This window comes from Ornithodoros turicata, chromosome 8 (genome assembly GCF_037126465.1).
Source record: "Ornithodoros turicata isolate Travis chromosome 8, ASM3712646v1, whole genome shotgun sequence".
In the NCBI taxonomy this organism is placed as follows: Eukaryota; Metazoa; Arthropoda; class Arachnida; order Ixodida; family Argasidae; genus Ornithodoros; species Ornithodoros turicata.
In genome coordinates, this window is record NC_088208.1 from 40,313,658 (window position 1) to 40,331,018 (window position 17,361).

Sequence of the window (17,361 nt, forward strand, 5' to 3'; positions counted from 1 at the left end):
CTGCTGTTTGTCCAGATTTATTAACAAGCATACAAAGATGCATCCACAAAAAACATGGCAGAGTTTGGAAATGCACATGGGACATAAATGTAGAAAATGTGAGTACCAGGGGTATTGTATAGTTGTTACTACAATAGCAGAATTGCATGGTGAATCAAGTACATGGTATAATATGCAGTAAATTTCACTCTGGGGCAGCGGTTGATCGTCAGCATTGCCAGCAGAGGAGCCACGCATAGAGAGAGTCTGGCCATCTTTTGACTAGAACGGATGACGTCATCACGGTGCGTGGAACGTGTGTTGCGAGCGAGTAGGCCCGCTCGATGCCTCCTCTCCTTCCTTCGCTCCATGGATGATGGCGGCTAGTCTCCGTAGCCATAGCCGTAGCTATGATTGGCAGGTTGCGTCTATTAGCTTTGTGTACTCAAGATGGCGTTGGTGCGGCAAAGAAGAAAAGGAACCATGGACACAGAAGACAACACACCACGCTGACGTTACTCAGCTGAACGGCTGCACGCTTGCAAAGTGTGAGATGAAAGGTTGCGCCGTTGCCAGCGTCACGTGACCTTCTATCGTCCACGCTCTCTCTATGCATGGCTCTAACCGATGGCGCATAAATGCCTTTTTTTCCTATTGAGTGCTAATCTTCTATGTATAGATATGTCTGCTTGTATAAGTGTTACAAAAACAGGTAAAAGTACATTTCAAAATTTCTTGGCCCCGGAGGGGTAGAAAAAAAGTGAAATGCGGCGAAACAATTTTGGCCACTCGGAAACTCCTTTTTCTCGGACTCTGTAGAAAATGGAGGCAGACTTTGATGGTAGATACAACTAATGCTAAAGTGGTCGATATTATCGTGAAAAAAGGGAAATATGCGCGTCCAAAGTGAAAAGTTACCCCAAAAATTGAGCATTCATAGAAAAAACTGTAGCCAAAGTGTCGGGTTTTACAGTACCCTCATCGACGATTTTTTTTTTCTTGTTTTGTTTGTGTTGTTGCACAGTTAGAATAACTGAACAGAAAAATACGACAATATGTATACCACGTGTATCAAAGTAAATAATGCGTATGACTTTTTGAAATATGTACGTCAGACACCGTGAAAGTGCAGCGGGAGCGAATATTCGCTGCTTGAGTATCTGCTGTTGAGGTTATACGCATTGATCCAAAGATTATCCGCGAAAACACATACCGCATCTACTCGCGTAATTAGAGCACTCCCAACTTGGGCGCTCAAATATTGGCACTTTCTTTTCTCCCGCGACTCTTTATAATAACTAACCAATCGCCTCTACAGCGCAACGCTAAGTTGAGTGGTGAGGTGCGTCAATTATGCGAGTAAATACGGTAATTCATGCGGATCTTGCTCGTATGTTTTACGATACGTGAGTAATATGATTTGCTGTCGACACACAATTTTGTTAACCAATGGGGATCACGAAAACGAGCTGTATACACGGAGAATGTGATTTACGTATGCGAGGGAACGTATTCAGAGTGAAAACGTCAGCGGCATCCAAGACTTAGATGAATACATATGTACATTGCTCGCTTTGAGCACAAAGCATTCGTCTCGGAGATTCTCTATGGAGCCCTCCTGCACATTCCGTAAGGTATTTCCGTTGCGTTACATAACAAATAAACCTGAGAAGGTCACTTGCATAAACCAAACTTTTTTTTCTTCCTAGTCTATGTGAAATAGACTCCTGAAAAGACCACCCCGCCTATACGAGACGCCATTTTGCAACCTACGTCGTCTGCTACTACGAGACGCCATTTTGCAACCTATGTCGTCTGCTACTACGAGACGCCATTTTGCAACCTATGTCGTCTGCTAGCTTCGCGACAAGGGAAACAAGATTTGTCTTTCTCGGTTCATTCTCCGGGTTCGCGTAAGTTATGTGCGTCAGATACGTCTCCGTCCCATTTTGCCGATTGGATTCTTTCTGTTGATAAAATAGACTGAACATTCTCGACCGTCTGCTTCACCGCCTCAATTGGGTTTGAAAAGAAAAGCGTAACATTGTGAAAGAAAAATGAACCGTGAAACTTTCCTCGATGGGCCTCTCACCCATAGGTCGTTAAAGTGATGTTTAGGTGGCAGCCACCTCGACTTGCGGCTGCGACGGTTGTTCTTCGGGCTCTTTGGTGGCTTCGTTCGAGGTTTCTTGGTCTACGTCTTCGTCGTGCCTTTCTTCGTTTTCCGTGGCAGTTTCCGTCTTGACCCCGTTCACTTGTGCTTCTTCCTCCACTGGCGCCGGAGCTTCTTTTTCCACTCCATTCACTTCACCTTCGGGATGAGTTTCGCCTGCGAGCCACAACAAAGGACAAAGGAGGTTCAAATCCAGAAGTCTGGATCCAGCAGGACGTTCGAATAACTCCAACCCCGATAACTAGACGTCGGATGAGCAGAGTTGGGACAACTGGTGGAATAAACGGGCATCCGTAATTTCTATAACCAGCTATAGCGCATGGCGCGAGCTACCACACGTTACGGCTCACATTCATCCAGCCATATAGCAAAAGGACGGTGCACTCGAGCGTTTTTTTTCCCTAATCTTTATTGCCCTAGTCATTCCCCGAGGGAGATTTTTGCAAAGGCAGGTTACGAGCTATATATCATGCACAGCTGATAAAAAGGGAACCAAATGGTGGACGACTTACTTTCCGTGGACATTTCCTGTTTCTTCATCTTCTTGGACTTTTTAACGACTCCCAGCTGTATCATGCTATAGGCAGTGTCAACGATGGATTGCTGCACATCGCGGGGTTCCAGCGACAGGACGTCCTTCATGCGGGACGTGTCGTAGGCGCTCGCTGTGTTCGTATTGGAAAGCAAGAGCTTACTCTTCTTGTCCACCAGGCTGTTGAGCCACATGAGGAAGTACGGAGCACCAGCAGTGCAGATGCTGTAACCTGTGTGAAACTCATCTCTCAACACCCTGTACTCTTGAGTGTCTCAAGACGTACCATGTGGTTTGAACTCCTTGGCGAGGGCGGTGGCCATGTCTTTGACGGAGATGCTCTGGTTGGTAACGATGTGCCTGTGGTTGGCCGCGTCGGGACTGAACAGGGCCTTCACATGAGCCTGGGCCACGTCACGCACGTCCACGACGCTTAGCGACGCCGGAGGGACCAACGGAAGAGGGCGGTCCATGAAGCGCTTGATCAACTGCACGGAGAACAACCACTGGACGTCCACTCGACATCCGGTATCACGCAGTATATATCACTTGGACGATAAATAAAAGGCTAAACCATTTATAGCTTCCCTCCTGCCCACATGGACGTTCACAGTTAGCTGGCAGGTTCCGCGTCTACGGGAAAGTTGAAGTACGCTACTGGGTCGTTGCGGTTATGTGGAACCATTTTATCCCAACTCTCATCTCACCCCCCTTCACCGACGCCCGTTATGATTGTGACGTCAGAAACTAGGCAATCGTTCCCACGTGGAGAGTAGTCTGTTGGCGGTGGCGCTGCAGAGATTTTCTTTTTTGTCCCGAGAGCGTTTCTTTGTAGTGGTCGGGACGTACTTTCTCAGGATTACATTCAAATAGGCTTTTGTGTATGCGTCTGTGATATGCATTACCAGTACGCTTGTAGGAACACCGTGTGTGGTCTTCCGCAGGAGGGGCCCAATGCATAGTCCTGGATTGATGACCGCCAATTCAAACTTGCTTTCCTCTGAAAAGGTTGGAACCAAACATTAAAGGAGCAGTGAAATGGTTCCGCAGAAAAAAATGCTTCGCGCTACATATTGCTATTGCCAGTTGGGTTGGAACTTGTTTTAAAAGACTTACCAGGCAGTTCCTTGACCAAGTCCCAGGCGGCTTTCTCTTGCAGGGTCTTTGCCTTGCCATACGCGTCCAGTGCTGCTGAATCCGGATTGCTCCAATCCTCCTCTGTGAACGGCTTACCCTCTCTCTCGCTCAAAGAACTCTGGGATTGATCTACCAGGGACAAGTAGGACAACATTTATCGTAGATGCGCTTTGAACGTTTTCATAACGCCACACCACGTGTGTTCCATACCGCATATGGCGCTGATGGAACTTGTGAGGACAACCCTCTTGACGGTACCCGACTGGGCGGCTGCCTTGAGAACAGCTTTAGTGCCGTCCACGGCTAACTTGACGGGGTCATTGGACAGAGCAGAGTGAGGCGTCGGTCCGGCGACGTGGACCACGTAGGTACACCCTTCCAAGGCCTTGTTCCATGATTCTTCGTTGAGCAAGTCCGCCTCCACTACTTCCACCTGATGTTTTCCCGGAAAGGCTTGCAGGAATTTCGCATCGTCCACATTCCGAAGCGCCGCCCGTACCCGGTGGCCTTCGGACACTAAGAGCTGGACCACGTGGGAGCCTAGGTACCCACTAGCGCCGGTCACCAGCACCACTGGGCAGAGAAAAAGAAGAAGAGAAAGCCTAGATTACTGTGAAACCCTTTAATTTCGCGACGCGAATTTCTCGCGAATCGGGACCAGGGCACATATTCGCGACCACTAAATTTCGCGAAATCCACATGCAAAATTTCGTGACTTGGTTGCCTCACTTTGTGATACGCGTTAATTTGCCCTTACTGTATTTAATTGAGGCGGCATTGCGCACGCTGCTGCTGTAAAGCAGTTCAAATGCTCTAGCAACCAAGAGTATGGAAATAAAGTTTTCGAGTATACCACTGTTTTGGAAGTGTCAATTTTCGCATGCCCTTAAATTTCGCGAATTTTTCAATTTGCGAAACTTAGGGGCCCGCGAACAATACGAGTTGTACAGTGTTTTATGATCACTGGCGCCGCTAAGCTCAACACTGCGGCTCGTGGTGGAATGCCGTAATTTTGTAGTTCGTGCTCGTGAGTAACTTAACTGTGTGGAAGAATATGCGAAAGTCATTGCAGGCACCGGTGAGGCGTCTGTTACATGTACCATGCAGACGACATATTTTTAAACACACTTTATTTGAGGAATAGGGAATACATTTCTTTTTTGTTTCTTCATCGAACGTCGTTCTTCAATAAACACAAAAATAAGGAGGAAAATCACTTGCATATTTTTCACAGATACTGTCAGACCCCCTGCATTTCATCGACATGTTCCAGACAAAAAAAAAAAAAAAGAGACGAAGTCTGCATAATTTTCATCTGTGTTTCACGACTCCTAGGTTGCAACGGTGCGATGAAACCGAAACTGATATGCGTTGCGCCACCTGAGATTAAAAAAAGAAAGGAAGAAGCGCAACTGCAAGAGCATCAAGAAAACAAAGTAAAACAATGAGGAGAAAGCGGAGGATGTGATAGTTCCCCATTCACCTGCTGTAATTGCTTTTCCAATCAATTAGTTTCGAATTATATTAAGACTTGGCGTCCATTAAGAAAAATAACAAGGAAATTGGACACTCGAGTGTTATGCAATGATGAAAAGCGACAACAACAACGCAAAACGGCACTTTGTTCCGTAAAGGCTGCTCTCCCTCACATGCATGCATGGCGAGGCAAAGTGTACTTTACAGGCACGCCTCCCGTGTGTCAAGATGACTTCTAGTGCGAGGCAGCAAAACTCATACAAGAAAAAGGATAAGGAAAAGGCGATGTAGAGGAAAGAAACCACAAAATAAAATGAATCCACGAAAGGCTTGAGCGAACTTGTGTGATGCGCTGGTGTGGACTTCGAAACCGGCAAGTTTGTGGTCGTTCAAGCCGAAACGTCGCTCATAAAAGGTATCTCACGTGTTAACCAACGGTATGTATTTTTGCCCCACTACGAAATCGTTATTTTTCGAACATTGGCTTAGTCATGTTTTGTTTGAAGGAATTTATTGAACGTTTATCAGCACTATTTACAACCCATTGCAGGTACTATAGTAATCGCGATGGGAAAATGAGATACCGTGTATAACCGAACTGGAAGAATGTCAGTTTTCTCTGCAAGAAAGGATACCAGCATAGGTTTTATGCGCTTTGCCCCCAAAAGTCTAGCAAAAAAAAAAAAATCAACGTCAGGTATTTGACTTTTAGAACATCGAGCACTAATTCTAGGTTTCTTCAATTTCTTTATTTATTTATACGGTTTAAGGTAAAAAGTATATTAAGCAGGAACGCCCTACCACAACATGAATTAAAAAAAAGGGAAAAAAAAAGAGAGATAGAAAAAACAAGAAATAGTATGCTGTATATTCCCGTTACCTTCGTATTAATATGTGCCATGACTTCTCCGCCAGGAATTTTTCGCGTATTTTTCTCTTACACCGTGTGAAATGTATCCTCTGGAGTTAAACGCCGAAGACACGGCATTCCGTCCGTTCGGAGAAAATGCTTTTATTTCTGGGTGATTCGTGAGAAGCTGCCCAAGGCCAAGCGGACGTGTATACGGGGCAGCACGCAGTTGTTTACGCGATCCATACATTCTTAGATCGCATAAATAATCCACCCTCTCCCTCCTCTAGTATAACCGAAACCGACGCTGCAGTACACCTGCCACTACCAAGGGGGAAAAAAAAAAATAATAGGAAAAAAATAATGAAACCTGATTTCGAAATCACGCCTATTGCAGTGAATAACGCATTTTTCACTGCAGATCTTTGGAAATAATCACATAAAGAGACGAACATCGTTAGTAGATTTTCCCCGCTAAGGCGGCGCGAGCAAAGTCATCGTCTGCGAGCATCTTCTACTAAATAGACAGAAGGAAACAGATAATTTCACTTGAGCATCATTTCTATAAAAGTGAACGGCATTTATTTCCCTAGCGATCATCGCAAACAAACATATAAAGCAACGAATATCATTAACTGATTTTGGCCAGTGAGGCGGCGTGAGGAAAGTCATCGTCTGCGAACAAACGCCGAAGTCTGGGCGCCATTGTATCGATTGCCTCCCGCCGCCTCTCCTACCACGGCTTGCGGTCCAAGCGCCGGTCCGATGCAATATGGCCATGGGCGTGGTCTTACCATGTCCACCTTGAAATCATCCTCCTGCCATCCCACATATACGGGTAATCGCGTGCAGAGTTCTCGTACGGCACGGCAAACTATTTTGTTGTCATGTCGGTGCGTTGTCAGCAGGAATTTGACAGGAGGACTCGAATATAATGCTGCCGAGGACCAATGGATTCTGGTTTTCTTTATGTTCCCTTCGTATAAGAGCTCGAAACTGTGAGAAATCTCGCTAGGAACCCGTAAAATGTCATAAAAGAGGACTGAGATGAAAATATCGTGGAAGGAGCAGAAAGATTGGATGTGCTAATGAGTTTTGACAACTCGACCCGGCGCCAAGCTGTCACCTCTGCCGGTCATAATTTTGAGCGTCTAAGCGCGGAAAAGAAAATTTAGTAGGTGCGATGCAAGCAATGATGACAAGAGCGTGATAACGTGCACGTAATTACGATTATTGAATCTCAATTACATCGTTTGCATAGAAAGATCAAACGGACTCACGAGGTGTTTCGTCGACAGTCGCCATCGGTGCAGCAGAAGACGCTTGCCTACCCTCGAGCGCGCCGCTCGACCCCCTTTTATTCTCGGAAAATACTCTCGGTCCAGTGCTCTGTCTACGCAACACGATGACTCCGTGAGTATTTCCCGTTGTACGGGTCTAGGTCGCGCACACGCAGGGAAGGAATTTCACTATCGAAAAACAACAAAGGAGCTCTAATAATATGTACGCATATTGTGAAGTTGTTGCGCATTTTCTCACTGACAATTTACATCGATACATCTCCTGATACGAGGATTAACTGATTACTCCATCAGGAGCAATTTTCTGTGTACGAAAAAAGTTTTACCGAAAAATTTCTCCAAATAGTAACATCTTGCAGGAAACCTTCAAAGGAGCTTTTTCTTTCATTGTCTCACAATATCTTGGATGTTTCCCAAGCTGTAATATCGCGAACAGCAATAACGAATGTATATAATGTAAGACGATTACATAATTAAAACACAGTGGATGTAATCCTAGAATAAAATGCGCACTTTTATTGAGTTTTTATTTTTCAAACGGTATTATTGCATACATAATTAGTGCCCATACTGAAATGCATTTATCTCACAATTCCGCTCGACTGTGAGTTGTTGCACGTGTGTGGCCTCATTCGAAGCTTGAAAGTCACATTTTTTTTTTACATATTGCATCAAGATTTTGACATTTCTCTTGTAACTTTCTTTTATACCACCTTTTAGCTTCCCAGTTAAAAAAGAAAAAGAAAAAAAAAGAGAGAGGGAGAGAGAGTAGATGGCAACATCTCCCTGAATCTGGAACCTAAATTTCCCAAAACTACATAGAGACGGGGACAAACAAATGGACAGGACGAGACTCAACTGGACTTAACTAACTCAACTTGTACCAGAGCTCGCTTGCGTCTTCCTATGCTCTACGAAGTCTCTAGTCTCTGTCTGGTTCTCTGTGTCCAGTTCGAACTCTTGCGTGTATCGTCCAAGTTGTCCTCATGTTCAAGGAAATATTGCCCGTTTAACGTGTCCAGCTCGTTTGCCTGCTTTGTTCAAGGAAAGAGAGTTCGTCTGCAAAGCGAAACTGGCGAAACTTCGCGCCCACAGCGCATGCGCAGAGCGTGAATGAATGTAAAGCGCTTGCTTTTTCTACGGAACATGTAACAAAAAAAAAAAAAAAAAAAAGTGCGATTAATTTGCAGCATTAATGTATCTCATACGTCTCTCGTATGCAAACACTCTTTACGCAAACGCCAATTTGTAAATTCACAAAACACGAATTCGGTCTTCCGGCACTACCTTTTGAAGCGCAACAAGGCGGGCGTAGGAGTAGGAGTGTATGGGTGTATGTCCGCCATCATTTGTATGTTGATATCCATGTTGATATCTTTGATGCTTTGATGTCTGTTGGTCACGAGACCGCGGCATGAGCATTGGGCCCGTCAGCCTTTCTCTGATCACGTCTGAGGTACTATGCAGAACAAGACAAGCGCAATGAAGAAGAAAGTAAGTTGAGATTTCAGAGTCACGTAAAATACGATCATGCTGCGGTTGAAAGGGACTTGTCAACAGTGCTGTCGAAAGGCAAGTGTAGCTCGGGACTGTAACGGCGTTGGGATTATTGCAGGTACTTTTGATGGGGAAAAGTGGGTCGGGGAAGACCAGCATGAGGTCCATCATATTTGCCAACTACATCGCGAGAGATACTCGGAGGCTGGGTGCCACAAGTGAGTACATATATACGGCAGATTCTACTTACTTTATTATGTTGTAGAGTCTTACAAGAACCTGCGCACGATGCAGGTTGTTCTGCGATTTAAAGAGCGATGAGCTGTACTTTTTTTTTAGCTGCTCATTACAAATTGTCTAAAAAATACCCTCTTATCAGAATTCGGTAGGTTTCTCATTTATGAGTTTTCCAGATGAACACTTCATGTCCTCAAATTAATTGCACTCTTCGATTAGTCTGACAGTGCACATGACCAGCTCCCGTGGCATAGTGGTTAGGATGATCGCTTTCCTTATGCTAAGACTAGGAGGTGACTGGCAGCGCTGTATGAGGTTTTCCCTGGGTTTTCCAAGGACATTCCAGACTAATGTCGGCACAGTTCCCGCTGAAGTCGGCCCCATGTCCCCCACTCTTCCCTGCTGTCTTCTCTCCATCTATCCGCGTCTATACGCCACTCATAGCCAGAGTTGCTTAGCGGCGCTAACACGGAACTAAAAAAAAAGTGCACATGTGTTGTCCTCGTGATAGCTGCGGTAAATCTCAATTGAGTAGAACAAAATCTCGGGCAATCTTCGGGACGTCATCGCAAATTATCGCAAACTTGCGCAATAATTTTTTAAGATATTAGTGGCAAGACAGACACGTCTCAAAGTCTCCCCAAAGATTGCGCCAGATTTTGTTTTTTGTCGAGTCTGTTTCCACACGTGTTGACAACAAGCGACAGCATGTCAACATCCTGCCACCCCTCGAAAGAAGATGGGTCAGACCTGGCACTGATTGCGATGTTCTCCGCCAGTCGAGTGCTTTTCGGAGCGACGTCACGGCAACGGGAGATTAGTTGGAAGTTGGGGAACAACAGGTCCCACATTAGCTTGTTAGGGACCCCTGACTCTATATGAAACTGTATAAGCTCCCATAACAAACAAGTAAACTAGAGAGTATTTTTTGAGTCGCATTAATGATCACCAGTTTGAACATCTGCTTTGACGTCCTTTTCAGTTGATGTGGAACACTCGCACGTGCGGTTCTTGGGGAACCTGGTTCTTAACCTGTGGGACTGTGGAGGCCAGGAGGCTTTCATGGAAAACTATTTTGCCAGCCAGAAGGACACCATCTTCCGCAATGTTGAGGTGCGCTGAAGGTGTGACACATGGTTGCAGAAACTGTAACAGAATTGTCTAGTCGTTACTCGCTCACTTTGCTGGGTTACTCCGTTCCTTACAACAGGGAAATTTTAATTTTGTCTTTACAGGTTTTCCCGGCGATTTTAATCCAAGTGCCAGCTAAATTAATCCATGTCCCATAAAGTTTGCATGGCACGTGGATTAATTTCGATGGCGCTTGGATTAAAATCGCCGGGAAAACCTGTAGCTATGAGCGAGAAACCTTCAAAGTACCTTTTGAATAAGCTTCTTATTGTTTCATAAGTTGGCAACAGTGATGCTCGTAGTTCGAAGGGTCTCTGATAGGTGGAACCACAGTGCAGGAAAGCAGCGGTAGTGCAAAGATAGCAGCCGCAGTTTCAACGTGCATCAAAATTACACTCGTCTACTCTAGAAATACAACTTTACCACATAACATGCTCTGCACAGGCCATTGGGCCGAACTACACAGTTTTTCTATTTGAGGAGAGCGCTTTGCGTACACCCATTTTTGTGGTGATTAACATACCTGTCCAAGTGGCCACAAAAAGGCATATGCCTCCAAGTTTTAACAAATCGAGAAAGGGAATGATAGTTTGTTCTGAGCGTGTTTTGTGGTACAGTTCTGTTTTTGAGCTTGTTCACTTGATGTAGTGACAGACATACACCGCAATAATGAATTTTCATTCGTCAGTTAATTTTGGTGGGTATCACTCCTTCACTAATTAGGAAACAAGTAACGCGTTCCTCTAATTAATAACGTACGTAATTAGTCATCTTGTAGTTTCATACTTTCTTTGAGGGGATGTCAGCTTAACCGTAGAATTCAACAGCAAAAATGGCACCTATTTGCTCTGGTAATTTTTTAATAAAAATTCTGTAACAAATAAAAATAAACACCCTGTATATATTATTTATGAACTATGTTTACGAATTATGTTCATCATCATCATCGTTGAATCACAGTACCTTGTCTCACTAATCAGAGGCTGCTGTGCTTTTTTTTTTTTTTTTTTCTGAGTAAATATGTACGTATTGTGCAGTTCCCAGTTTGATACTTTCCACATGTTCTTTCCTTTGCCATGTGTGGGACGGTCTACAAGTACGGGGCATACTGTCCTGTTATGAAACAAAATATTGTTTTAACATAATTTGTTGTATTGAGTTACTGACACAGAGCCAAGCGCAGGAAGCATGTTGGTCTTATCACGCTGTGTGTTGATGCAGGTGTTGATCTATGTGTTTGATGTGGAATCCCGTGAACTGGAAAAGGACCTCCACTATTACCAGTCCTGCCTGGAGGCTATTCTGCAGAACTCTGCAGGGGCCAAAATTTTTTGCCTCGTGCACAAGATGGACCTTGTGCCAGAAGAAGAAAGAGACAGGGTACACCCTTTATTACTGACTTTACAATGACTAAATTTGCATAACATACGTTTATCTCAAACCTCGGCTCTTCAGTGTTAATCTGTATTTGCCTCTTCACCATTTTCCAAGATGGGTGAATGCAGACCGGCAAAGGCAGTTTGTTAAGTGGTCGCTCACACCGTAGACCTTCTACGTGTATTCTTTCCAGATCTTTCAACTGAGACAAGAAGATCTAACCAGGCTCTCGAAACCGTTGGAATGTATTTGCTTCAGGACGTCCATATGGGATGAAACGCTCTACAAGGTATCTCCTAGCATAATTAATTAATCCTAATGAATTAATCGCATCTATTAATCAATCAATATCCCGATTAAATCCTCATAAATTAATAATCCCTTAATCGATCCTAATCAGCTAATTGTCTAGAATTTAGAATCCCTTCCTGCCAAGTGACAGTCTTAAATCTTACTAGCCGTCATCCTTTCGTGATTTCATGACGATGACACCACTTTATGCTTGTAGGCGTGGTCGTCTATTGTGTACACACTCATTCCTAACGTACGGCAACTAGAAGCCAACCTGCAACAGTTTACAGACATCATTGATGCAAACGAGGTCCTGCTGTTCGAGAGAGCCACTTTTCTGGTGAGGTTTTGTGCTTTGCAAGCAGGCTTTCCTTCTGCATGCCACAAGGGTAGTTCCTAGGGTGTCTACCAAACTCTAGCCTTCGAATTCCCTGCCTTTTCCTGGTTTTCGCAGGTTTTCAAATTCCCTGACCAAAACAAAAGGCAACACGGTGTCTGCTCCTATGTTTCGATAGAGATCACTCGTAAAACAGATCAGTTATCGAATAATAGGATGATACGGCTCATTTATTGAATTCAAACAAAGAGAATACATGTTTCTCTTTACTGTTCAAAAGAACCAACGTTTTTCCTGTGGAAGGGAGAGCTAGTACTGTCCTCGTTTATGACCCTCGTACTTTTTGTTACGAGTAATTTATTAGCGAGGCTGCTCTACTTTTCTGCCTTTGAGCTTGCCGTATCGGCGAACTGCTACTCGCTGGAACAAAGCTGCGACGTTGTCACTCAATCGTCATGTCACTTGCCTGCAATTTATCACCTGCCCACACCACGAAATCCATAGTCAACATCATTTCACAAAGTTTATACGTATTTTTTGCCTCTTCATCCAGCGCTCTTGCTTGGCGATGGGGCTATTGTCCCTTTCAGTGGAATTTTTAATTTTTTAAGAGACACTGGAATCGTAAGTCTTGTGTTGAGTTAGTCTTCTATTTTAGATGTTACTTCTCCCCTTTTTAAGTATTGCACCCAACTTTTTACTAGTCTAATTTTAATCACAGTGTTGGCGCATTATGACCTGTGTTGTCAATGTGCCATTAAAACTCCAATCATCATCATCATCGTCAACTTGCCTGCCATTTTCCCGACGTGAGCAGTTTTTTGGCAACTTCCCCGACAATTCCTGGTTTTCCAGGTTGGTAGACACCCTGAGTTCGCTTAAGAACCACCAGGCTGTGATCAGTTTAGGAAAGCATTTCATCGTGTGATTAGATCTGACTCTGCTTACCTACTCGATCGTTAAACGCGCACGCAGATAATCAGTCATTGCCAGCGGCAGGAACACCACGACGCCCACCGTTTTGAGAAGGTCTCCAACATCATCAAACAGTTCAAACTGAGCTGCAGCAAACTGGCCGCCCAGTTCCACAGTATGCAGGTGCGCAACGGGCACTTTGCTGCCTTCATCGACCTCTTCACACCAAATACCTACATCATGGTAGTAATGGCTGATCCAAGCATGCGTAAGTATTATATTATTAAGCTAGGTACCAGAAAGTTTGCCTTCTGGTTCATAATGTTTTCTTTACTGTCCCCCATCCGAAAGGAAAAATAAAATTGAATTGAATAGCGCATTAACTATGCAATAAACATATTAAACTATTTAGAAATGAGATTGTATGTAAGGTAATTCCTGAATTTGGACATTGGGAGAGGACGCCTCCTTGCAAATCCTTTGCTTCCCTCTATCCTTCTTATGGCTGTGGTTCAAGTTCGAAATTCAATTTTTTTCCTATTGAAGAACAATCAGCTTAAAGGGACGATCGCATCTGGAAACCAGTATATCGTCATCAGCCGATGATCTGCTAGGCTAGATTTTTCTGAAAAGTCCTCGGATATTAAACAAAGTTTAGCACTGCTTCTGCAGCTGCAGAGGCCTTAGTAGTGTGACATTACTCCATAACCAGAGGAAAGAGAGGGCAGCACCCTCCAGACACCCGCATGGCCACGGCATTTCTTTTCTCAATGTCGCACCGTAATTGGTTCTTGGGGAGTGATCGTCTGCTCTTGCAACATATTTCATCGAATAACGGCACAAACATAACAACAAACTCCGCCACTATTTCGCCCGGGATTTTCAATATCTTGGTCGGTAGTCAATGAGGAATAAAATGATGACACCATAGTTTCAAAATCGACTAAAACACACGCGACTGTCCCTTTAGCTGATGTGTAGCTTGTCACTTTTGATCTGCATATACACTGCGTATGCACAGGTTCTGCGGCGCAGAAAGAGCAGTGGGTGAGCCTAGAATGGGTTGCATACCATCTCCTGTTTAACGGATGTTCTGTCATAATTACAGCATCCGCTGCCACCCTGATCAACATCAAGAATGCCCGCAAGCACTTCGAAAAATTGGAAAGTGGTCGACAGCAGACTCAGTCCGGACATGCGCTGCGGAGATAGTCCCCCGTTTGTAATTCCTATAAGATGTGAAATTGTTCTCGCGCTTCGTTTAAATATTAAATAAACTAAAGATCCATTTATTATGTACCCTCACGCATCACTGAGTTCTTGGTGCAGGGCTATTTCTCGAGCGGCGTTGTAATAGCCGAGACAAATGAAACCGAGAAGGATGAATCTGATGTCAAAGCCCGACGACGTGCCGGCGCAACCGAAATATCGACGGCTCCGGACCCTTTGCTTTGGCTTTATTTATTTAGTAAGGTCCGTTAGTGGCAAGGAGGTCATTGGCCGTTGTCACCAGTGTGCCGCGTGAATCTGCACGACCCTGTGCACGAGTTCAGTGTGGGAGGCGTAAAGTGGAAGGCAGGCCTCGATGTCGGTCCACCGGACTCGGGCCGCATCGTCACCGGCCTGAAGGGCGAGTCGGCTCGTCACGTCTTCATCGTGGAAGTTGCAGGCTATCGTCTCCATCCAGGAATTGTCGGTGTTGCGCGGATCATCAACGTAACCTTTGTATACCTGCAAAATTGTCAGGTGTACCACTGTGCTGCTTCAAAACTTGTTATATGTAATTATATTGTTTCTATGTCCTCACTGATGACTAGGGCCCGGAAGTATAGGCACTCAAAAATACAGAAATGTTTCAGAATGCTCCATCAAGGAAAACATACTCATTTAGAGGCCACGCCTTCGATGATCTTGAAAGGTGAAGCAAGGTCAAATCTTTGGATCAAATATCAAACCAGCAAACCAAGGTACTGAAGAAAACCAAATGAAAAAAAAACACACACACACACACAAAACAACAAAAGAAGCAAACACGCAGACACAAAAAGTGCCGCACTCAACAAAAGACCGAAAGGCGTACTTGCAGTTTAATTCCTAAAAATGCTATTATGGCATCTAAAATTGCTGAAAAAGGCCACAATTCGATACAGCCGATAAAAAGGCATGTAGCCCCGAAAATGTCACATTTAGGTGTTTATAGGAATTTATAGGCAAATGCCTAAAATTCCGGGCCCTACTGATGACTTATGGTAGTTTGGAATGGCTATAGAGTACCCCTGTCCAGTTTAAGCAAGAAACAGAAAAATGACAATGCACATGCCATATCACAATGACAAACTGCGGTACATTGCACTCAATTTCACGGAAGTATGGCTGGGTACCCAATTTGGGATATCCATGGTCACACAGATACAGAAGTTATCAAAAAGTGGTGAAAAGTATGAGGGGCGGGGTACTCTGTTACCTGCGTGCCATTGGTGAAGAATTGAGTGAGACTCTGCTCCAGCTCCTGTCTCTGTTGGGCTGTCAAAGAGAGGCTGTTGAGGGACTCTTCACAAAACTCTCTCCTGAGAGTAGAAGATGCCAACTCGCCAGGATCCACCATACCCTGAAAGATGGTAGTCTTCTTCCATTTAATCAGTCGCGGGAAATCTGCTAGCCACGTTTTGCTAGCAGGTAGTATTTTACAGTCCACAAAAAACAAAATATTTTGTGAGGGAAACCTCACTCTCCCAAATCCAATACTTTTAAGAGTACTGAACCAATGGCTTCTAGACTAGAGGAAGCGGTGATGCTTCTCCTTTCTTCATTATGGAGTGTTGTCTGCTTCAGACAACTTCAAGTGAGCCCGTGGCTAAGAACGGCTATGTGTGCGGCTGAAGTGGGCACGTCTCCACGACTACGGCCACTGCGTGCATGGCTGCGATTGGCAGGACCAATTTGCCATTTCGCATCAATTAACAATTGGGCCTTACATAGCTTAGATGGCAGTGAGTTAACCCAGAAGCACTCATTCTAAGACGTTGGCTGCTGCAGCCAGTGATTTTACTAGAAAGAGAATGTGTCAAACTAACCCCTGGGATAGCCCATTCCCCACAATCTTTGCGTGCAACAGCAACAAATTGCAGGACAGGAAGCTGAGTGATATCATGGTGGACGACGTTTCCGTGTACGTCTCTCTTCCACCTGTGAGGAACAAAAACAAAGACAATGTGTCGTGCTAGCAAAGGTGCAGTAACGTTGAAACCTTGTGACGATGGGGTCTGCTGCATGATTTGGTCCCCATCGACCGAGCCGTCCTCGTCCCGCCAGCCCTGTCCTCCCGTGTGGGTTCAGAGGGACCCCACCTCTGACCTCGTACGGGCCTTCGTGACTGCTGCGGTCCACTTTGCCGTCGAGTGCATTCCATCGCGGAGAAAAGTCTTTAGCACTGGAAGAGTACTTCGTTTGTCGACGTGTACTTGCTCGAAGAAAGCGTATAGGATACATACCCGATATCCATATCAGCCCAGGGCTGTGATTTGTGAAGGCTCAAAGAAGGGGGGTTATATTCTGGCCACGCTGCACTCCAAGGGACCCTGTTATCTGATACGGCAAGTCGCATCACCTGTGTTCCCGGATAGATTGCATTCCTGCACTTGGTGTGCAATCCGTGAGCCAGAGTTTTAAATCCTGCTGCCTGCATGCTCATTATCTAAGTAAAGAGACGAGAGTGATTAATTGCGTTTTTACCTTGCGCGGTATTAGTGGGTGGGATATATTCTCTTGGTTGGCGTTGCCATTAGAGCCACCTCCCTGTCTCACTAACCTAACTTGATCTAGCTATACATTGCAGAAAGTGTGAGGTGAAGCCGAATTGCAAGACGGTGACGCCAACCAAAAGAATGCAGTGGAGTGGTAATGCTTTGTTTACCAATAAGACATGTATACCATACCGTCAATAAGCTAACTAGCTGAATAAAAACGCTTGCGTCTGAAGCAGTACGGTTTTCGGACAGGCTCATACATTACACGGAACCGTCAATCATTCGGAACACATTGCAATAGATAGCGCAGCGCAAGATAACTTCTCTCGTCAATACAGAAGTTTGATTACTTAGTTTCGGAATTCGCGTGCAGTTGACGTTT

The 17,361-nt window shown here is 44.8% G+C and overlaps 3 protein-coding genes across 5 annotated transcripts; 1 reads left to right on the forward strand and 2 right to left on the reverse strand.

The window, feature by feature from the left end:
- Position 1: 1 nt before the first annotated feature.
- Positions 2–7,484, reverse strand: LOC135367346 (uncharacterized). 2 transcript variants are annotated; one of them, XR_010414430.1, is made up of 8 exons: positions 7,428–7,484; positions 4,032–4,394; positions 3,801–3,950; positions 3,590–3,684; positions 2,971–3,172; positions 2,665–2,916; positions 1,786–2,308; positions 2–1,748 (listed from the first exon to the last, which is right to left on the reverse strand). XR_010414430.1 is itself a non-coding variant. In XM_064600561.1 (7 exons), the coding sequence occupies exons 1-7, from the start codon at positions 7,450–7,452 to the stop codon at positions 2,094–2,096; spliced, it is 1,302 nt and encodes a 433-aa protein (XP_064456631.1). In that variant the 5' UTR covers positions 7,453–7,484; the 3' UTR covers positions 2–2,093. The 2 variants fall into 2 exon arrangements, 1 of the variants encoding a protein (XP_064456631.1); XM_064600561.1 differs by having other exon boundaries at positions 2–2,308.
- Positions 7,485–8,775: 1,291 nt separating this feature from the next.
- On the forward strand, positions 8,776–14,532 carry LOC135367349 (ras-related GTP-binding protein A-like). Its single transcript, XM_064600564.1, has 8 exons — positions 8,776–8,942; positions 9,064–9,163; positions 10,165–10,295; positions 11,535–11,693; positions 11,884–11,979; positions 12,199–12,321; positions 13,294–13,501; positions 14,342–14,532. Exons 1-8 carry the CDS (start codon positions 8,910–8,912, stop codon positions 14,443–14,445), a joined length of 954 nt encoding a protein of 317 aa, XP_064456634.1. The 5' UTR covers positions 8,776–8,909; the 3' UTR covers positions 14,446–14,532.
- Positions 14,533–14,675: 143 nt separating this feature from the next.
- Positions 14,676–17,327, reverse strand: LOC135367350 (ADP-ribose pyrophosphatase, mitochondrial-like). Of its 2 annotated transcripts, none has more exons than XM_064600565.1 (6): positions 17,169–17,327; positions 16,725–16,927; positions 16,481–16,663; positions 16,308–16,419; positions 15,698–15,841; positions 14,676–14,964 (listed from the first exon to the last, which is right to left on the reverse strand). In XM_064600565.1, the coding sequence occupies exons 1-6, from the start codon at positions 17,235–17,237 to the stop codon at positions 14,740–14,742; spliced, it is 936 nt and encodes a 311-aa protein (XP_064456635.1). In that variant the 5' UTR covers positions 17,238–17,327; the 3' UTR covers positions 14,676–14,739. The 2 variants fall into 2 exon arrangements, with proteins under 2 accessions (XP_064456635.1, XP_064456636.1); XM_064600566.1 differs by lacking the exon at positions 17,169–17,327 and adding an exon at positions 17,042–17,107.
- Positions 17,328–17,361: the final 34 nt, after the last annotated feature.